Source organism: Dermacentor variabilis, chromosome 11, assembly GCF_050947875.1.
Source record: "Dermacentor variabilis isolate Ectoservices chromosome 11, ASM5094787v1, whole genome shotgun sequence".
NCBI classification, from domain to species: Eukaryota; Metazoa; Arthropoda; class Arachnida; order Ixodida; family Ixodidae; genus Dermacentor; species Dermacentor variabilis.
In genome coordinates, this window is record NC_134578.1 from 466,739 (window position 1) to 489,801 (window position 23,063).

The window sequence follows — 23,063 nt, forward strand, 5'->3', positions numbered from 1 at the left end:
TGCACCAACCACAACTTTCAAGTTTTTCATCCACATGCCTGAACACTATTACTTTTTCAGCTTCCTTCTTTCCACGTGCAGCTAAAAATTGAAACAGCCTTCTAGGCCTAGTATATTGTTGATATCACCTGTGCATCATCGTTTGCTGAAAATTTAAATAACCTTTTTTGTATATAAACACATGTGGCATTGTTATTCATGTTCTTTAGCTGATTCCACCCCTTATGTAATACCCCCTCGTCGGGTCTTCAAGGAAATAAAATGAAATGAAATGAAAAACTCTGCCATAAAATCTGGAATCTTTGATAAGAACTTTTAAAATATGACATCGACTGAATTCTAATGTGCCCTCAATTGTAACACATATTTCAATTTTCCTTCTTAAAAATATGCAAAATGCAGTGCTCTTGACTGCTTCCCCACAAGATTTTCATGGCATGAAGAAGGGAAATAGCGATCTGTCCTCACTTGGGAAAAAAAATAATTTCATTCAAATGACAGTGGATTGGGCATCACTCATCACCGCTGGCCAAGGCCTCATTGCACTTTTAGGCTCGTCCTAAGTTCAACGCGCATGTCATAATATTTTAGCAAATTTTTTTGGACTATCTGCAGAAGCGACAGTTCAAGGTCCTCCTGCTTCTGGACCAATTCTGCCTCCTAAATATGCTGCCTTTCTGTTTTTTTATTTATTTATTTATTTATTACAAATACCTACAGCGCCCGAGTTGGGCATTATCGTAGGGGGGTAAATTACAAACATAAAAGTAAACTTCGCGAACAACGGCATCATATCATCTGTGGTATTAGAAATACAATAATCGTAATTAGTAAAGAAAGACAACACATCCAATACTAACAACATCCGATTATAAAATCTGTTACACAATGCATAAAATGGCACACTGGAAATATTGTCTAAAACAGATTCACGTAAAGTTCTCCATGGCAGATTAAAAATTGGGTGCAGACACTATCTCATCCGGGAGCAAATTCCACTCTGCGATTGTTCGCGGAAAGAATGAAAACTTAAATATATTAATACGACTTTGGTAGGCCCTTATTTTCTTGGAATTGTTGTGTCTTTCAGATTGATAATGAGGTGGTTTTAAATATATGTTCTTATCGATTCCTGTGTTACCGCTGTTAATGTTCTGTAAAAGCTTTAACCTGATTATATTTCTGCGTGTGGACAGCAACTTCCATCTTAGATTTTCCCTGATTTGCGAACCTCTAATTTTGTAGTCATAGGTGCTCGTGACGAATCTTGCAGCGCTTTTATGAACACGCTCTAACTTATCTTCAAGAACTTTTGTGAAGGGGTCCCATGCTGCGCAAGCGTATTCTAACACCGGCCTAATATTTGTAAGATACAAAGCTTCCTTCAATGGTTTTGGCGCATACTTGAAGTTCCTGTGGAAAAGGTGCGAAAGGCGGCACGCTTTAGCGCTTGTTGTGTCAATGTGGGATGTCCAGTCTAATCCCGCAGTTAAAGTGACGCCCAGGTATTTGACTTCGTCAACGCATTGTACTAAAACATTATTTAGTGAGTATGAACTGGGCACCTTTTTCTTTTTGTTCATAAATTTAACATGATAACACTTTGCTACATTCAAATCCATTTTCCATTTAGCACACCAGGAACAAATTTTTTCAAGATCAAACTGCAACACACTCGTATGTTCGGCACAAGACACAGGATGGTACACAATGCAATCATCCATATACAGTACGATATTTGAAACACAGCCTTCACTTAAGTCATTGATAAATATGAGGAACAGCAACGGCCCAAGGACGGACCCTTGAGGCACACCTGATAAAACCTTAACCGTTCTCGACGTCGCACCGTTCAGAACCACTTTTTGCTGCCGTTTATACAAATAATCTTTAATCCAACCATAAAGTGAATCGGGGAGGCCAAGAAATGATAGTTTGTGCAAAAGTAAGTCATGCGAGACTACATCAAATGCCTTTCGAATCAATAAATATAGCATCAATCTCTCTACCATTGTTAAAGCCTAGTGCAACGTCATGTATGAATTCAGTAAGTTGAGTGGTACAGGATAATCCCATGCGAAATCCGTGCTGGGTCAGGATGAAAAAATTATGGTCACGAAGATGCTTAATAAGACCAGAGTAAATAACATGTTCTAGCGTTTTACAGCAAACAGATGTCAAAGACACCAGTCTGCAATTGCTTGCCAAATCACGACGACCACTTTTAAATATAGGAGTTACATTGGCAATTTTCCAGTCATTAGGTAATTTTTTAGAATTTATTGACTTGGTAAATAATTCAACCAAGATAGGAGCAATACTGTGGGAACAGCGTTTCAAGACGTGATTTGATATACCATCCGGACCATGAGCAGAATGAGGATTAATGTGGCACAACAGAGCCCTAATTCCAGCCTCATTTAAAACGATGTCATGCATTTGAGGTAATTGTTCGTGTAATTCAGGTATCGAAGTATGACGACATGCTGTGAAGACGGAGTGAAAATATTCGTTAAAGCAATCAGCCTTCTTTGTGTCATCAGTTAACATATCACTTTCATGCCGGAGAGCCGGAACACCAACACTGTCTTCTCTGTTACTTTTGACATATCGCCATAGCTCCTTAGGATTAGATCTTATTTTATCAGCTAGCGACAACAAGTATGTTCTTTTCGCTGCCTTTAATTCTTTTTTCAAGTATTTAGTTAGAGTTCTAAGCTTGTCATATAAGTTCTGACTTGGTGCTATCTTGAATGCCTTGTATACTCCGGCCTTCTTTCTTATTGACAGACGCAGTTATGACTTATGTGGCACTATTTAAGTGGTTTATGGCACTAGCTGCAGTCAAATGGCTCATTATCATTGTCGATAGGGTATGTAGCTGCCTGTAAGCTTACTGGCCTTTCTGGGTGGAGCTGCAGCATCACCTCAGGAATCACATTTGTATGCTTGCACGGACCTAGAGAAAGGTCGCCAATGATTTCAAGCCTTTAAACTAAAGTGTTTAGATTTGCATTATGAAGCATGGTTGAAGTGTAGGGAAAACATGGAGAAGGTGGGAGATGGAAATTCCGAATGAGCAAAACGAGAACAAGGTAAAAGCGGGAGCCAACGTTTCGACAAGTGGATTTGTCTTTCTCAAGGAGACATATGCTTTCCTCGACACAGTATATATAGGTAGGGTTCTTCTAAAGGAAAGAGGGGGTAAGGCGGGTGGGTGCAGCAACGAGCGAAGGTGTGTTAGTAGCGATGGTGTAGAATTGAGAATAAAGGAGTGCTCTGCACAAGGCCGGTGACATGGCCGCGTGTCAGCCGACGCATCAACGGCGTGCACAGCAACCCCTATTATCTGCTTCGCTGGTGGTCGTGGGCTATTGTGTCTCTGAAAGAGATAATAGAAGGAGGGGCCGAAAACGGTGCTCATGGAAAAAAATTTGAAAGAAATAATAATTAAAAAATGTACTGAAATGGAATAAATAAATAAAAGGAAAAAAGGGAAAGAAACAAAGCAAAGAACAAAAAACACTAAGCAACCAAACTAAGTGTTGTTGCCTATAGCTTGAAATTTAGCATAGCGAATAGAGATTCTAAAGCTCCCTTTGAAACATTTATGCCTATTGGTTGCAATGTCTTGAACTTATGGATAAGGTACGATTCTCTGTATTTTCTTTGTCGTTCAGAACGAAAATTTGACTGTAAGACATTGAGTTTAACTTCATCAAAGTTATGACATAGTTAGTTGAAACCCTCGGCGACAGCTTTAGCTGTGCCCGCGTGGTGTCCGTTTAATCTGACGTTCATTGAGTGTCACGTTTCACTGATATAGCTTCTTACAGAAGGAACATTCAAGCATATAAATGACATCCAAACTTGTACAAGTAAAGCCAGTTTTATAACTACAGTAATACCTCGTTAAGCCGTACCTGCTTAAACAGTAGTTTTTGTTTTAAAGTAGTAAAGTCAAATCCCTGACTCAGCAGCCATGGAACAAAAAGCATTTTGATGATGTTTGGTGTTTAATGGCGCAAGGGCCAGGTGTGGCCAAAGAGCGCCATGCTAATGTTAATGAGTTCGAAGTGGACAGATGGGTTCTGTGATCTTAATGTGCCTTGGCTGTAAAGGGGCCTAAAAGAGTTGATCCAAATTCCATAAAATGTCGGAGTAATAAAATTATGGAAATGACTATTGACGTGTACTATGAACATTAGAAGGCATTGAGATAGAATGATGTAATATATAAAATATGTGATTATCTAGATGTATAAAATAGTCTAGAGCACTACTGCCTCCCCGGGGCCCTTGAAACACAAGGGCCTAGAGGCATGTGCTATACAGAGAATCTATCCTAGCGATATCCGCTGGAAAGAGGATGCGCTACGAAATGAATGGGCTTGTAACATGTAGTACAACATCTTTTAAGAAAGCGAGGACTGCTTTGGTCTTAAAAAGCGGTTCTTCCCCAAAAAACATAGCCGGATGCAGGGGAATACAATGGCGGTATGCAAACGGGAAATGTTTCCTCCTGTCTCTTTCGGCTTCCCGGCACTCCAGGAAGACATGGAGGACGGTAAGCCAGTCGCCACATCTGCCACAGGTTGGAGGCTCGTTACCGGACAAGAGAAAGTTGTGAGTGCCAAATGTGTGTCCTATTCTCAGTCTAGTGAGTAGGACATCTGTTTTTCGTATTTTCGTAGTTGGGTGCCAGGGACCTAGCTTCGGCTTAATTAGGTGAAGCCTATTACTTGTTTCTGTGTCCCACAAGCGCTGCCAGTGGCTTCGGAGTTTGTGTCTTAGAAAAGGCTTCATGTCTGTGGCAGGGACAGCAGCAGAACGAATACCTTGCGATGCTATTGATTTGGCGATCTCGTCGGCAAGCACATTTCCCTCGATTCCTCTATGGCCAGGAACCCAGCATATTACTACATGCCTATGTGATAAGTAGATGTTACATAGGAGTGAGTAGAGTTCATTGAAGACAGGATTCGTATGCTTTTGAAAAGAAATGAGTGCTTTTACAAGACTTAAGGAGTCTGTGAATATGATGGCTTTGTCCAGTTTCAGTTTCTTTATATGTTTTACTGCACACAGTACTGCGTAGACTTCTGCAGTGAAGGTACTTGTTATGGGGTTCAACACGTCAGATTCAGTAAAAGAGGGACCAACAATAGCGTAAGATACGCCAGCATGGGATTTCGACGCGTCTGTGTAAAATTCGTAGCAGGAGTACTTCGATTGAAGCTCTCGGAAATGCATAGAAATTTCAAGCTCAGGAGCGTGCTTCGAGACCTCTATAAAGGATGTGTCACATTCTATCTCCTGCCACTGCCAGGGCGGTAATAGATTAGCAGGAGCCATTAGGCGATGTTCGAGTATGGGGACATCCATTTCTTCACTAAGTTCTCTTACACGCAGTGAGAAAGGAAGCCTCATAGAGGGTCTGTTACGGAAAAGTGTTTCACACGTCAAGTCGTTTACTGTCCTGAAACACGGATGTTCCTTATTAGAGCGCACTTTCAGAAAGTAGTTAAAGCTGATGTATGTTCTCCGAAAATGGAGTGACCACTCATCGGACTCGACATACAGACTTTCAACAGGGCTTGTTCTAAATGCGCCAGTAGCCAGGCGGATTCCCAGATGATGAACGGGGTCTAACATCTTTAGTGCGCTCGGGGCGGCAGAGTGATATACTACGGCGCCATAGTCTATTCGTGATCGAACTAGGCTCCTGTAAAGGTTCAACAGGCACTTCCTGTCGCTACCCCATGTTGTGTGGGATAGGATTTTAAGTAGGTTCATTGTTTTTAGACATTTTGTTTTTAGACATTTTAGGTGTGGAATGAAAGTAAGCTTGGAGTCAAGTATAACACCTAGAAATTTGTGCTCTTTGTTAAAGGAATTTGTTGCCCGCCCAGTTCTAGAAAAGGATCTGGGACCAGGCCTCTCTTTCTTGTGAAGAGAACGCAGGAACTTTTGTGGGGGTTGATTTTAAATCCATTTTGGTCTGCCCACATGGACACCTTGTTTAGGGCCTGCTGTACTTGTCTCTCGCAGATTGTGAGGTTGCAGGATTTGAAGCCTATTTGTATATCGTCCACATAGACGGAATAAAAAATAGCTGGTGGTAATGATGCACGAAGCGTGTTCATCTTTACGACAAAGAGCGTGCAGCTGAGTACGCCACCCTGGGGTACCCCAGTTTCCTGTATAAATGTACGCGACAGTGCAGGACCTATTTTCACCCGAAATGTACGGTTCTCTAGGTAGCTCTCTATGATAGTTAACATATTGCTGCGGATGCCCAGTGCCGAAAGGTCGCGCAGGATTCCGTACCGCCAGGTTGTGTCGTATGCTTTTTCCATATCCAGAAATACAGATAAGAAGGATTGTTTGTGTACGAAGGCATCGCGAATGCTCGCTTCGATGCGCACGAGATGGTCGGTTGTAGATCGCCCTTCCCTAAAACCGCATTGAAATGGGTCAAGCATTTTACTAGATTCTAGGAGATGTATCAGATGGCGATTGATCATTTTTTCGAAAAGCTTACAGAGGCAGCTTGTAAGTGCTATGGGACGGTAGCTAGTGAGCAATGAAGTGTCTTTACCATGCTTCAAAATAGGGATCACAATAGCCTCCTTCCACTTCGATGGGAGATAACCAGCAGCCCAGATAGCATTGAAAAGTGTAAGTAGTGTGATTTGTGTGTCGGAGTGCAGGTGTTTAAGCATATCATACATGATTCTATCGGGGCCTGGTGCAGAGCTCCGACATACTGACAAGGAGGCTTTAAGTTCAGCAATGGTAAAAGGGCGATTATAAGGATCGTTTGGCGTGCATTTCCGATTCAGAGGCTTGAGTTCTTCTATTTCTTTATATTTAAGGAAGTTCTCTGAATAGTGAGTGGAACTAGACACTCGCTCGAAGTGTTCACCCAGAGCATCAGCCTGGTCTTGCAGGGTATCGCCTTGCGTGTTTACCAAAGGGAGGGAGTTTGTTTGTCGCCCTCTTATGCTATTTACCTTGTTCCAGACTTTGGCCTCATCTGTATACGTGTTGATACCCGATAAAAACTTTTGCCAACTGTCTCTTCTGGCCTGTCGGCGGGTTCGCCTGCCTTGTGATTTTACTTTTTTAATGTTGATAAGATTCTCCGCAGTGGGGGAGGCGCGTAGCAACCCCCACGCTTTGTTTTGTTTCTTTCGAGCGATCCTACAATCGTCGTTCCACCACGGGACACGCCATTTACACGCCAATCCATTTACTTGTGATATGCATTTATATGCGGCATCTATTATGGAGGCTGTGAAAAACTCCACTGCAGCATCAATTCCTAACGAAGACATGTCAGCCCATGATATACTAGTAAGAGATCGAAATTTCTCCCAATCAGCTGTCTCAATCTTCCACCTAGGAGCGTGTGGTGGATATTCGTTTTCTTTATGTGATCTTAGCAGTATAGGGAAGTGGTCGCTGCCGTAAGGGTTGTTGGCAACTTCCCATTCAAGTTCAAGACTACAGACGGGGAGACTATGCTAAGATCTATTGAAGAATAGGTTCTGTTTGCAAGAGAGTAATATGTGTGTTCCTTTTTATTCAACATGCACGCACCAGAAGAGAGAAGGAACTGTTCAACAAGTCGTCCTCGCGCATCTATACGAGGGTCGCCCCACAGGTAATTGTGTGCATTGAAATCGCCAAGAACAATATAAGGTTCTGGCAATTCATCTATAAAGCACTGAAATTCATCTTTGCTTAGTTTGTAATGGGGGGGTATATAAATCGAGCAAATAGTGATAAGTTTGTTTAGCAGAACAACTTGAACCGCCACTGCCTCAAGGGCCGTTCGTAGCTGTAAACGTTGACACGCTATGCTTTTTTGAATTAAAATTGCAACACCGCCCGATGATGCGACAGCATCATCGCGATCTTTGCGAAACGTAACATACGTACGGAGAAAGTTTGTGTGTTTGGATTTTAAGTGTGTTTCCTGTAAATACAGCACTTTTGGATTATGTTTGTGGATGAGTTCTTGCAAATCATCAAGGTTTCTAAGGAGACCTCTGATGTTCCATTGAATAATTTGTGTATATATATTTAATGTAAATAAGTGCTGTGTGTACGGAAAGGGAGGTGATGCCTTAGGTTACAGAGCTCTTTCGAGGCCCTGTAACGGGGGTTCTGCCCTTTCTGGAGCGTTCGAGGGAGCCTCGCCGCTCCTTAGGCGCTTGGTGCGCCTTGAGAATAGGGGTAGTGTCCATTGCCTCTTGTGAGGCGCCGGACACGTGCTCTTGCGAGCGAGATGTTTCCCGAGAGAGTCCTGCCTTGGAGGGCAGGACCCCTGCGCCCACCAGCCCGGAGGTCGATGGGGCTCCCTGAGGGATTTGGCTGCGCCGGCTGTTGCCAGCGCTGGAAGGGGCTGGGGAGGTTGGGGCAGCCTTGGCTGCGCCCACCTTTCGGGTTGGTAGTCCCTTCTGCTCGGTTGGTGGAGCAGCGCTAGCTGCGACCACCGTGGGGGCAGATGGCGTGACTGCCACCTCACTGGGTGTGGGACGGACAGCCGCCGGAGACCGTTGTGGCGCTGCCCCCTGACACGTCACATCGGCAAAGCTTTTCTTGGACAGGTATGAGACCCGCCTGCGTGCCTCCTTGAATGAGATATTCTCTTTTACTTTGATAGTTACGATTTCTTTTTCTTTCTTCCAGGATGGGCACGACCGCGAGTACGCGGCGTGCTCCCCATCACAATTTACACAGTGGAGAGAATTCTCACAAGCTTCAGAGGAGTGTTCATGCGCGCTGCATTTCGCACAAGTTTGGCGGCCTCGGCAGCTCTGCGAACTGTGGCCAAAACGCTGGCACTTGAAACATCGGAGGGGATTTGGCACGTACGGCCTGACACGGAGCTTTATGTACCCGGCCTCGATTGACTCGGGCAGAATACTTGAGCCGAATGTGAGTATAAGGTGTTTGGTCTTGATTTCTTTGCTGTCACGCCTGATCTTAATTCTTTTAACATTGATAACATTCTGGTCACTGAAGCCCTCCAAGAGTTCATCCTCAGTGAGCTCCAGCAAGTCATCGTCCGAGACAACACCGCGGCTTGTGTTCATCGTACGGTGCGGGGTTACAATTACTTGGGTTTCCCCAAATGACACTAGTTTTGTCAATTTCTCGTAATGTTTCTGATCGCGAAGTTCCAAGAGGAGATCACTGCTTGCCATCCTCGACGCCTTATAACCTGGACCAATGACTTCAGTCAATGTCTTAGAAATAAGGAATGGTGATATTGTTCGAACTGGTTTAGCTGGTTTTTCAGAGTGGATGACGTGAAAACGAGGGAAGGATTCTTTTTGCCGACCAAAAAACTGGAATACTTCATCGGTGCGCACTCTTTTCTGAGGGCGATCAAGAAGGGGAGGGAAGGAGGTTGCCATAAAGGGATTGAATTTTCAGCAATAACGCCAGCCACCCACCGTGGAGTCCTACAAGGGGACGCTACAGGGACTGTAAGAACAGGTCCTGTAAACGCCAGCTGTACGTTATCACTATAACCAAATATGAAATAACCGAGGTTGGCTATTCACACCGGGTTAACCCTTGCTGCCTGGAAAAAATGGAAGTAAAAGGAAGCCAGGAGGAGACAGGAAAGGTGGAAAGTCAGAGAAAGTCGAAGGCTAGAGGGAGGGAGAGAGACAGGAAAAGGCAACTGCCGATTTCCCCCGGGTGAGTCAGTCCGGGGGTGCCGTCTACGTGAAGCAGAGGTCAAAGAGGTGTGTTGCCTCCGCCGGGGGGCCTTAAAGGTCCTAACACCCGGCATCGGCTCAACCCCCAGGATCCCCCTTTCGCCGGACACGGCTAAGCCGCGCACGGCTACACGCGGGAAGGTCCAACCCTCGTGTGCTCGGGTACGTGGTGTCGCCACACACCAAACGCCTGCAGACGCAGACGCCCCTGCGGGGAAAAGCATTTTGTATCCGCATAAACCGTACCAGCTTATTGCGTACATATTGGTTAAAGGGACCCTGAAACGCTTTTGACGATTTTCTACAAACGTATTGAGTCGTTAGAGTAGGTCCTTCTGATCATGAATTGACACATCTAAGTGCTCCGCGTAAAGCGTGTAATTTATTATAAGGTTTTAAATATGCGCATCGCTGCCGATCGCAGCGCACTGCTCGGCGGAATTTTAAGCCGCCCCTACCCATATGACCGAAATCACCCATACGACGTCAGTGGGGCGAGCTATCCGATTGGCTGACAAGGGCGCGTAATCGATAATTTTTCCAACTTTACGGTAAACAAATGATCTTCGTAATAGTTGGAATGTTAGTTAATTTGTTTTTATGAAAAGAAAGTAACATAAAGAGAATGCACAAGAATAATTTTTCAGTACACTCAAGCACTTCCGGCACACAGCATGTGTCGTCTGCTTGTGTTACAACGTACTCCATTTTGAAGAGAGCTCCGCGGTCAGAGTCTGTCTCAGTCATTTCGCGAGCACTATGATTCGACTTTGTTGCCTTGTGGACTGCAAACGTAGCGACTGGCAATATGTCAAGCTGCGACATCGTGTCCCTCTGCAAGGCAGCGTACGAGCGAACTGGCTGCTGCGCATCGGACTGCCGCTATCCGATCGGCGCCAGGATTTGCGCGTTTGTGGCCGTCACTTCACACCGGAAGATTACTAACGCAATAGCGTTTCCCGAGTCCGGTATTGGGGAAAACGCAAGCGCAAGGGGACAGAGTCTGGCCGCTTGACTTTGCCGTAACGGGATGAGCCATGAGATGAGCAGAAGGGCAAATGCGAATGGTCTGCACGGTGCAGCCACCTGGTGGCACAGAGCTCAACCATACACAGTAGCGGCAACGAAGTGTATTCTTCTTTGCTGCTGATGTGTATTTTTCGCAGGAGTGTAATCATGAACACGTTGTTTTTATAAATGTTTAAAATGTTTTACACTTGGTTAGAGCAATATTAGCGCTTTGTTTGGCTGGTTAAGCGCTGCACCAACAAGTGTATGGACCGTGCAGACCGATCAGGCCGCTCACGTACGTCTACGCTAATGTTCCTTCATCAGCTTGAGTTTATGCCTACAGTCATTTGCCGAAATGACCAGCTTGCCTGTGGTTACCGGAATACAAGACACGTTCGGCGCTACGACAGAATGCTCGCAACGCACGCTGCTTCGATAGCTCTCGCTTGGGGTCGACGGCCAAGCGGCTAGCGGAGAAGTTTCGCGCAGGCGGGGGTGGGCTCCAAAACAACCGGAAGTGGACGATGTGACGTCGCATCGTGACGCAGACCAGTGAAGGCGGAGCTTAGCCCACTCGCTCGGCGAACGAGTTGAGGAGGAAAAGCATGGCTAGGGAGGAGGGTAGCTTCTAATCGCTTGTAGCTCCATTAATACGTAACGCTTCACTTAAATTGTGGTGCGAATGTTCTACTTAAGCTGTACCCTACGCGTCTACAAAATTTGTCCAAACCGTTTCAGGGGCCCTTTAAAAAGTAGTGTTTTCATTTTTCGTCGCACAGTCACGGCGGTACATCGTCCCCATCGGGCAGCCCCGCAGAACAACAAGCCTCAGAGATCCGAACAACGGCCACCAAGCGCGAACGCAGAGGGCCCTTGGAAGGGTGAAGCCACATCAACATCAACATCCTTTCGGCGCTGTGCCAGACAGCGTTTTCTATTTTCTACAAGAGTGTTGTAGCGTTGTGCAAGCAAGGACTCATGTTATGTCGAAGCTCGGACAAAAACACTGTGTGCTTGGCACACAAGAAAAAATGGACATAGTTCGTGCTATAGAACGTGGCACGAAGTCGGCGCTGGCACGCGAGAGGGATCTACCTTTAACTACGGTGTGCGGCATCTAAAATGAGAAGGAAAAGTTGCTCGGCACTGCTGCGACCATGAAAAGATGTTGCCTACAAGGTCTGACTCTTCCTGATGTGGAGGAGGTGCTAGTGAAGTGGCTTTTAAAAGTAGGGAAGTCGAAAAACTTCCCTGTTAGCGGACCCCTACTAGTGGAAAAGGCCGTGGGGCTGTGTTCTGTAACAGTTCGCTTTGGAACTGGTTCGGTCTGGCTGTTACGTCTGGGTGACGTCACTCGGAGAAAGAGTGGAATGTCGCGGGGCGAGGGAAACCAATGAACAAGCAGTGCTCTATTACAAGGTCACATCATTATTTTTGTTCGCACTTTGGGGATGATATAATAATTGAAGAATGTTCCTAGTATGGTAAAAAAATATTGGTTTGTATACAACACATGCTCGTTTAATTTCCAGTAATAACTGAGCTTCCGACATGGACAGCTAGTGGTTTAATTTTATCTGCGCTGTCTTTTTTTTTGTCGCTAGGTGGTGCACCATATGTTAAGCAATCAATGCGGTTCTCTGGTTGCAGGCCACGGCTCTAATAGGATTTCATTTAGCCGTGGCCAAGCTTCTTAGAGTGGACGATTGCGATGAGAGTTCCGGCCACACATCCCACAATTTCGAGAATCTTGCCGCGATCAAGGAAGCGTCCTTGACTGCCACTTTCTCCTGCAGCGTGGAGAGAAGTCGCACATCGCTTTTTCTTTTCCCTCAACTGTAACGATAGCGACGGTGGTAATGATGCAACTGACTGGCAGTTGCGACAACCCAATAGCATCTATATTCCAGACGCACTGCTGAAAACAACCTACAGAAAAAAAAAAAAAGACGTAGCGCGCACAGCACATACGTCGCAGTGTCAACAATACGCAACTAAATCTTGTGGTCTGCGATATTCTAGCTCGTCGCAAATCCATTGAATTCCGTTTTTCGGGCACCTAAAATGCCTTTAGAACTCACCTTCGCTCATGTCGAACCCGTTGCACCGTTGCCTCTTATCACCTATTTAGACTTTGGCCAACGCTCGCCAGCAACACAAACAAAGAAGCCGCTAATGGCGTCCCTCTCGTCGTGCCGGCCAGCGCGAGACTAGAAGACGGCCACGGTTGCATTAGCAACCCTCAAGATCATGCTCGCCACTGCGCATGACCCTCGAGCGAACCACTTTTCCGCGGTGCCTCTCATAGCAGACGACGGGTTCCTTTCCAGATGATTGACAATCTGTCTGACGACAATGAAGCGCCGACCAATGGCATTCGTGAGAGAAAACTGGTTCCAAAGCGAACCATTACAGAATATGGCCCCTGGTTTTCACTTCCCAGATGAACCACGACTTCGTATGCAGCAATGGCTGGCTGGCAAGGTTCTTTAAGGCGAGGCACGGCGTAAACACAAGAACAGTTCCAGGGGAGGGTGCCGTTGGTGACGTGGAGGGTGCAGAACAATGGCAAAATGGTCAGCTGAGGCACATCTTGACGTGCGCCTGACAATATCTTCAACATAGATGAGTTGGCCTTGTTCTTCAAGCTGCTGCCAAACTAGACGCTTGCGTTTTAAGGTGAGACAGGCACCGGTGGTAAGCATGCCAAGGACAAGATTTCAGTTGGGTTCGGAGTGAACATGTCAGGAACTGAAAAACTTCCACTTCTCGTGTTTGGGAAGTAGGCCAAGCTGAGATGTTTGAAAGGTGCCTGACTTCCATCTGGACTTGTGTACAGCAGCAATACGAAAGCATGGATGACTTCAAAACTTTTGGAGTTTACATGCACCTCATTGACCGCCGTTTTGCGGTGAAGAACAGAAAAGTTGTTATCTTGGATAATGCATCGGAGCATGTCGCGCTTGATAACCTTGCGCCTGTGAAGCCGGCGTTTCTGCCTCCTAACACCACAGCGATTGCACAGCTCTTGAACCAAGGTGTCATTCAGGCTGTGAAACAGCTCTACAAAAAGAATCTGCTGCGCAGAATTCTTCTAGCTCTTGAGCTTGGCAAGGTTTTTTCAATTGACCTGCTGGGTGCAATTCACCTGCTGGAATACTCATGGTGGCACATTGAATCGGCGAGAGTGCAGAACTGCTCCAAGCACGCTGGCTTCACAGTGTGCGTGGGTGACACAGAGGATGCTAGCGACACCGTCGACCAGTCTTCTGATGCCGTCCACCAAGCTTGCAAAACCCTGCTCACTGAAGTGCTGGAGCGGCATGGTGTTACAGAAGGCATTTCCTTCACTGATTCCAGAGACATCAACAGCGAAGTTCAGACTTCTGCAGACATGTCCGATGAAGCTATAGTTGCCTCTATTGCTGCCGAAGTGTCGCTTAACAACAGTGATGAGGACGACACGGAAAGCGACAGAGCAGGCGATTCAGGCCCGACAGTGGCAGAAGCTGAATGTTATGTCAGCTTCATGCAGGTGTTTGCTGAGAAGAGGGGGCTGGCGGAAAAGCTGGCTCACAGCTTAAGTGAGTTTGAGGCGGCTGCCATCACTGCTAGGCCGCCGTGGCATCAAACAAAAATCACAGACTTTTGTTGCTTGAATTGAATAAATACTGTACGTTTTTTTGCCTTTTCATTGCACTAGCTCTGAGTTGCGTTTTTGACAGGTAATTGGGCGATCTCACGCTATTTCGGTTAATCAGTACTACCGTTTAGTGCGTACTTTTTTCGAGCTCCGGCCAACTACGGTTTAACGAAATTCACTGTATGTGCGGTGCTTTTAATTGTAATGTCACTTTGAAGGCGCGTGCTGATTTTGCACCTGGGGTGACAACATGCTTTTATTACAGGGGGATGATGTTGGCTGACTTTTGACTAACATGTCTTTGAAGTTTCTGTTCTGGCGATAGGTAACCCTTGGTACATCCGGGAACGCTTTTCTCGGACGCTCGTTACTTGATAATATTGGGTGGTATTTTCGTAAGATGTTGTTTGTGTTTGGGAGTGCATTAAATATTGTGTTATATAGACTGGCTGTCTGTCAGATTCTAGTGTAGGCTGTTTCGTAGCTCATTCCGACTGTCTCTCCAAACTTGATGCGACATCATAAGCTCCATCAAGAGCAACTTGTGGATAGTTTCTTTCTGCTACCGTTGTTTTAAGGTAACTTAGGTGGTGGATATAATCATTGTCTTCGCTGCAGATTCTTCTAATTCATTTCGCTTGTCCAACAAAAATTCCTTGCTTGCAGTGTCGCGGGTGATGACTGTTGTAGTCTAAATATTGCTGGCTATTCGTAGGGTTCTGGTAGAGTAGTGGTCTCAATTTTCTGTTTTCTATTTAGACCGTCGTGTTGAGGAAGTTGATTTGACTAGGAGAGTGGTGAGCAGTAAACTTAATACTCTGGTGAAAGCGACCGAAATGGCTAATTAAGTCGGTTAACGCACTTGTTCCGTGTTCCCATATTATATATATGTCATCAAAGTAATGCAGATAGGTGTGGGGCTTTAAAGGGTAGGATTTCAACAGGTCTGCTTCAGAATCTGACAGACCACCAGCCTTTATAACAAAATATTCTAATGCACACCAAACATAAACAACATCCTACGAAAATACCACCCAATATTATGAAGCAACAAGCGTCTTAGAAAAGCATTCCCAAATGTAGCAAAGGTTACCTATCGCCGCAACAGAAACATTAAGGACAGGTCGGTGCATACGAAAGTCAGTCAACATCATATTAATATGCATAATAATAAAAGCAATATGCAATAATAAAAGCATATTGTCGCCCCAGGTGCAAAACCTGCAGGCACCTTCAAAGTGACATTAAAATTAAAAGCACCGCAAATAGTTATACACACAAAGTCAAAACTAGCTTTACTTGTACGAGTTCGGATGTGATTCACATGCTTAAATGTTCCTTCTGTAAGAAACAATATATTGGTGAAATTAGACAATCAATGAACGTCAGATTAAATGGCCATTGCATGGACACAGCTAAAAAGCTTCTCAAAGTTGTCGTCGAACATTTCAACCAACCAGGTCATAAGTTTGATGTACTTAGACTATACATCTTACAAATTTCTGTTCTGAACGAGAAAGAAAATACAGAGAATAATATCTTATCCATAAGTTCAAAACATTACAACCAATAGGCATAAAACGTTTGAAAGGGAACTTTAGAATCTATTTGCCATGCTTAAAGGGACACTAAAGGTTACTATTAAGTCAACGTGGACTGTTGAAATACCATCACAGAAACCACGAAACGCTTGTTTCGTGCCAAGGAGAGACTTATTTTAAGAGAAAATGCGTTCTGAAGCGTCCGCGTACCTCTAGCGCAGTTCAAATCGCCCGCCCTCCGATCGAGGAGTACTGACATCATGGTCTCATAGTGACGTTGCGCCATCGGTGAGTAGAACGGCGTCCGCAGACGGCGCTACGGCTTTTCTGCGCAAAACGCGAACGCGCGGCCAGAAACAGAGCCAAGGCAGAGCCGACAGCAGAGCGAAAGCGGGAGTATGGTGGCTAGCGGAAGGAGAAACAAATTACGTCCCACATTACGTCCCACGGCACACGGAGAGTCCGTTTTCGTTAAACTATAGGCTGCGGCGAGCTCGCAGCGTGGTCTATGAGAAGCGACGAGCCTTTTCGCACTCGCAACAGGGCATAAAAATGTGCGAATCGACGCAAAACTCGGCCTAGAAATGTGCTTCGCCACAGCCAGGGCTCAATACGACCCATGCTGGCACGACCCAGATGTCGTTTCCTGCACCGCCACCAGGCGCCGCTACTATACCTCAAACTCCAGCGCAAGACGCCCATAAGCTGGTACTTCATTCTATGACGCTAACTTCGACGCTCGTTGCCAATGGACCCTGACACCCATAGGAAACTCTATGCTGACACCGACAGATTGGCTCGCGATGGTGGGCTCAACTTCAGCGATTTGTGCACCGACGAGCGCGACCTGCTGCTGAGGGCTCGCACTGCCGGCGTCGTTGCGTACTACGACGGCGGCCTCGACACCGGCTCTCCGGAGCGGGAAAGCAACGAGGGCATCCCACGACATCACATGGACGTGGCATTCTCGCTGCTTGTTCCAAATGAAAGTTTCGCGAGCCAGCAGAACCCTCACAGCACGACGCGATAACGAAACTACTGAAACTCCAAAGCGTGCGCGGCGCAGAGTCGAGCGCGCAGAGTCGAGCGAAAACGAAACCTTTCGAACACCCATGTTACTGAAGGGCAACGTCAAAATGTTATTTTTTCTTAGAATCGAATAGACGTAGACAAGTAGCATTTTTTCCGTCCTATAATCGAATGAAATGATATTTTTAATACGAGTAGTTGAGTATTAGTAACACAAATTATGAGGAGTCCTTTCGTCATCGGGCTAGTACCGGAATGTCGCTGGGGGGTCTCAAATCGTGTCATGCATTTACCTCAATTTCTCGGTTACTAAAGCTCTGTTCACGATTATATTGACGCCTTAGACGTTCTAGAACATTGCTCTACCACTTTAACTTGAGTTTCTGGTAACCTTTAGTGTCCCTTTAATTTCAAGCTATAGACAACAACACTTAGTTTGATTGCTTAATGTGTGTTTTTTCTTTCCTTTACTTTCTTTCCTTTTTCCTTTTATTTATTTATTTATTTATTCCATTTCAGTGTTGTTCTTTCACTTTTTTTTTTACGAGCACCGTTTTCTGTTGCTCCTTCTAATATCTCTTTAAGAGACACAATAGCTCACAACCACCAGTGAAGCAGGTAATAGAAAGGTGCTGTGCATGCCGTTGACACACCGGCTGACACACGGGTGCAATGCAAAGAAGGGGTAAGGCGTGCAGACACAAGACACAAGGGACACAAGAGAAGAGAAGTGGACAACACGAACGCCAACTATCAACTGAAGGAAGCACTGAGGCAAAAAAAGAAAGAAGACACAAAACTCATCAGCGCATGCTCTGGAATGGTAGCACCACGTGTCAATCGGGTACAAGTGCCGGTCTACAGGAGAGGTAACTTTTAAGGCATTTGATCTCTTCCTTTGTAAGGTAATCAAAGGCTGACTCACGCACGCGCTTCCACCATTATTGATACGCCATGCATCGACCATAAGATGCGTATCTTCATTCCTATGCCTGTACAATATCGCGCATTCATCTAACTCAGGCGTGCAGTTACAATTTTGGTAGTATTGGCAATGTAAGGAGAGATTAGAAGGTGATCCACCGGTTATTGACCTTTTATATTCCATTAGCCTCTGACTGATACATCGCCCCATTTGCACTACGTAGAAATGGCCATAGCTAAGGGAAACTTTATATACCACACCCATACAACAGTCAGTAAAATTGTTGTTCTTGATGTGCTTCACTGGACATATCTGTTCTTTTTTTGCATTTCACCTGTTCCTTTTTTCTCTGCGTGGCAGCGCATATCTTACCTAGCTTATTGGGAGCAATAAAAAAAAACATTAACACCATATCTACTTGCAACGTTTTTAAGCCTGTGCAATACTGAATGAATGTAAGGAATAGCCACTACTCTTTTCTTGCTATTACTGCTTTCTGTAATCACATCCGTCCCCATCGAAGTCGACTTCTTTAGGCGTTCAGCCACAGTGGCCACTGCTACACTAGGATAACCTGCTTCTAATAGGTGCCGGACCTGTGCATTAAAACTGGTGCTCATTTTGTGCATGCACGATCTGGTGAGAGAAGACTTAAGGCACGACATGGCAATTCCATTTTTTACTACTTCGGAATGCTTGGATTGAAAGTTTAACAAAGGCTTCGAAGATCTAGGGGAGTACAGCCGATATATGTGGCTTTGTTCAAAGACTAAGGAAATGTCTAGAAACTGTATTTCTTGGTAAACTTTAATCCTCCTCCATTAAGTTTAAACTGCTCACTTACTGAGGAAGCAGCGGAATCAAATTCGTCCCTATTGTAGAAAATCAGGTAATCATGAACGTAACAAAATACCTTAATAACACAATCACCCAAGGCCTTCTCTAAGCAGCTGTCAATCTTGCTCAGGTATCACTAAGAATAGGGGCAACCTTTGAACCAATACAAATTCCTGATTTCTGCAGAAACACGCCATCTCTCAACCCAATCAGCGTCGACTTTAAGTAAATTGAAAGAATTTCTAGAAAAGCACTCGTGGGAACACTGCATCTATGTATAAAAGCCGACTCTTGCACTTGCTCTTTAATGCACTCATTTATGGAGTTTAGCAACCCTTCATGCGGCAAGGAGTAATACAAGTCTTCGATATCCATAATAAAAGCTGTAAAATCACCAGGATTTTTCTCTGTCAGAAACTGAACTAATGCCTGAGAATTGCGTAAGCAGAATGGGTTTGAAAAACTAGTGAAGCTAAACAGTTCTGTAGATAACTAGCCACACAGACGGGTGTTGGGCTGCTGAGCACGAGGTTGCAGAATTGAATCCCGGCCATGGCCGCCGCCTTTCGATAGGGGCAAGATGTGAAAACACCAGTGCACTTAGATTTATCTGCACGTTAAAGAACACCGGGTTGTCGAAATTTCCGGAGTCTTCCACAATGGTGTGCCTCATAATCAGAAAGTGGTTTTGGCATGTAAAAACCCCATAATTAAAAATAATTAATTAAAATTAGCCACACAGATCTGCCATGTCCCTTTCTCTGACACTATAGCACGAAAAGGAATCTCTTGCTTATGGGTCTTTACAGAGAAAAACAGGGTAATAGGGAGAAACACGGGTATTGACACGCCGGCTGACACACGGCCATGTCACCGGCCCTGTGCACAGCACTCCTTTATTCTCAATTCTACACCCTCGCCACTAACACACCTTTGCTCGCTGCCGCACCCACCCGCCTTACCCCTCCCCCCTTTAGAAGAACCCTACCTATACATACACTGCCGAGGAAACTATATGTCACCTTGAAAAGGACAAGGCCACTCGTCAAAACATTGGCTCCCACTTTTACCTTGTTCTGATTTCACTCACGATTGAAGCGTTTAACACTGGATGAAGACTCTCCAATAATTCCAATGAAACACGGATACAAAACTGAAAAATTGTTAATTCTAGTAGGTTTCATAACTTGGCAATCAGTGGTATATAACTTAGATCCCTTACATTCATTCGGTTTGGACGGTGCAGGCTTTGGAGCCAAAGCTGGCAACTTTTCAGGTGGTTCATCAGATGACCTTCCAGCAGTAAGTGCCTCTTCTTTTCGCTTCCTCTTATAAGGCGTGTAGAGACGAACTGGCCCACTCTGGAAGTAAAACTTGATTTGTAAGAGCGAAACAATCCATTACAAAGCCTTAGGCATGGCAAGCATAAACAGCAGTGACACGTAGTCACAATTTGAGTCCTTGAGCCTACCCGTGGAAAGACTAGATAAATTGTGACTTCTCCTCTCTAAAAAAATACCGCAAGGACATAATGCACTCCTATGCATTTGTTGGCTGTAAAACACTGAGGAAAACAGAACTAAAATAACACAACTCAGTATTTTCTCATCTTACTAGCTTTGTTTGCACGCTTCACCAAACAATTTGAGAAGGTAAGAAAATGTAAGTTACGTTGTTATCAGCAAAGCCTTCATATAGAATGATGTTACTACATTGTTCTGCAAGTCTCAATAAAACATGGAGAAACATAAACAGGGGTACCAACTATGCAAATCTGGAGAGAAAACATCTGTAGATGTGTGCTTTCAGCACTACAAAAGATAACAAAATACAGTGAAACCTCATTAAAGCGTAGTTGGCCAGAGCTCGGAAAGAGTATATACTAAACGGCAGTGCTGCTTAACCAAAATAGCATGAGATCGCCCACTTACCTGTCAAAAACTGAACTCAGTGAGCGTGCAATAAAAGGAGCAAAAACATGCACCATTTATTCACTTCGTGCGACAAAACTTATTTTCGTTTGATGTTGCGGCGGCCTAGCAGCGACGACAGCAGCCTCAAACTTACTGAAGCTGCGAGCCAGCTTTTCAGCCAGCCCCCTCTTCTCGGCAAACACTTGCATGGCAGATTCCTTGCTGGTGTTGCATATTCTCCTTGCACAGGTGCAGTAGCGCTGCAGAAGTTGCGGGGTGCCTTTTTCAATGTGGGGTTCTGTTCTTGTCGCAACAATTGCATTCATGAGGCTGACATAACGCACAGCTTCTGCCACTGTCAGTTTTGAATCGCCCGAGCTGTTGCTTTCTGTGTCATCCTCATCACTGTCGTTAGGCGACACTATGGCAACAACAGAGGCAACAATGGTGAAAAGTCGAACCTCGTAGCCGACATCTCTTCACGGTCGCAACAGCAATGCCGAGCAACTTCTTTGCATTCCAAATGCCACACACCGTAGTCAACAATAAATCCCTGTCGCATACCAGCGCTGACTTCTTTGTGTCACGTTAGATAGCACCAACAATGTCCAATTTTTCTTCTATGCTGAGCACCCGACATCTTTTTTATCCGAGCTTCGGTATGATGCAAGTCCTTGCTTGCACAATGCCACAACGCTCTCTGGCATGGCGCCGAAATTATGTTGATGTGGCTTCACACACAAAAGCACAGGGCGTTTGGAGGCTGTTGTTCTGATCTCTGAGACTTGTTTTGCCGGACCGCCTGATGAGGATGACACACCGCCGGGATTGTGCGACGAAAAGTGGAGACACTATGTGTTAACCGATACGTACACAATAAGCTGGTACAGTTGATGCGGGTACAAAACACAGTATGTTCAATGGCCGCTGAGTCGGGGATTTGACTTCAGTGCTTTTAATACGAAAGTACTGTTCAAGCTGGTACGGTTTAACGAGGTTTTACTGTAAATGGAAAGAAGTGAGGTGGTATACAAGGAACCAGCATGGACATGTGGCTTGGTTCTCTCCACCACTGCTACTAGCAACATTGGTTGTACTCCGATATTTTCATCTGCTCCGCAGATACAAACTGCTCTTGCTTCTATGTGTTCACAGAGAGGCGTTTGCATCATTTAGCTCAGAAGGCAATGGAAACAAGCATGTAATGCAAGTTATCACTCTCCTTTGAACTCAATCAAGCCTCGAATCTATGTTTGAATGGTAAAGCAGCCCAAAATACATTGACGAAAGGAAGACGTAAGATACATGCAGATGCTGACAATCTTTGAACTGTCCTGTTTTCTTATGCACTGAAACGCTACACCCTTGTGCCAGCGCAAGTATTCGTACAAACCTAGAACATCTCCTCTTATTGAAATGTACAACAAAAAGTAAGTCTGTGAAGAATAATTGCAACACGCTACTGTGAAATAAGACACTTGGACGTGAAGAAAGGACAAAGATGACACTGGACAAGCATGAAGTAGCAATTGTTCATTTCAAACAATCCCCTTTTGCCATAAACGAGTTTGACAGGACTGGTGCCAGTCATGACCCCATACATATTCCGTCCTGTTGAACATAAACCGATCCTTCAAAATCAACATAGAGCGATGGAGGGTGCATACATCCTCAGTAATACCAAAATTTCTTAACACTTGTCTCACACTCATTTTGGAACTGCATGTTGCCATACAATCAATACATTCTTGCACTGCTGCTAAATCTCCTGCTTGCAGTATATTGTAGTACATGTCCTTGACATCAACCGTGATATAGGGATAAAGTTCCAGACATAGTTGCAACAGTTTAATGTCATAGCATATTTCTGCCATTTAGATCATTTTTTATTATGTTTTCCATGGAATGTTACTTATGATGTAGCTCCGGGAACGGTTGTGTCTGTGTGTAAGAAGACATTCCAAGAATTAGACTTCACATATGAATTCCCAAAAAATTTGTGCATTAAATTTTTGGCCATTATGATACAGGAAAGTAAAAACCATACTTGTTGGGAAAATGTGATGAGAGAGTTAAAGGTTTCTTAAGATATGACTCAGCACTCTAAGCAAGTAAAAAGAAGTGTAATATATTCAAGAATGCTGAACAGTTGCAAAGAGTACTGAGGTCATGCCGTAGCTCGTACTTTTATGAACCAAATTGATAGACTTATACCCCTGTCACACGGGCAAACTTAAGTGCACTTTGAGCGAGTGCAGTTCACTGCTATTGTCATTCGCAGGCTGCCACACAAGAATGCTTAATGACACTTACTGTAGAGCACACTCGTCAACAAGTGTGTTCAACAAACACACTTCGCGGCAACAAAGTGTGTAGTCTCGTTAGCAATGAGTAAAAAATAAGTAAAGTATTATCAAAAGCAGA

At 44.8% G+C, this 23,063-nt stretch overlaps 1 protein-coding gene across 2 annotated transcripts in view; it reads right to left on the bottom strand.

Annotated features, from left to right (window-relative positions):
- LOC142564058 (deformed epidermal autoregulatory factor 1 homolog) overlaps positions 1–23,063 on the bottom strand; it is a 137,410-nt gene that overhangs the window by 85,776 nt on the left and 28,571 nt on the right. For both annotated transcript variants that reach the window (XM_075674877.1, XM_075674878.1), the window contains exon 4: positions 19,949–20,087. In XM_075674877.1, the coding sequence (XP_075530992.1) occupies positions 19,949–20,087 (139 nt within the window). The remainder of the gene's footprint in view (positions 1–19,948; positions 20,088–23,063) is intronic.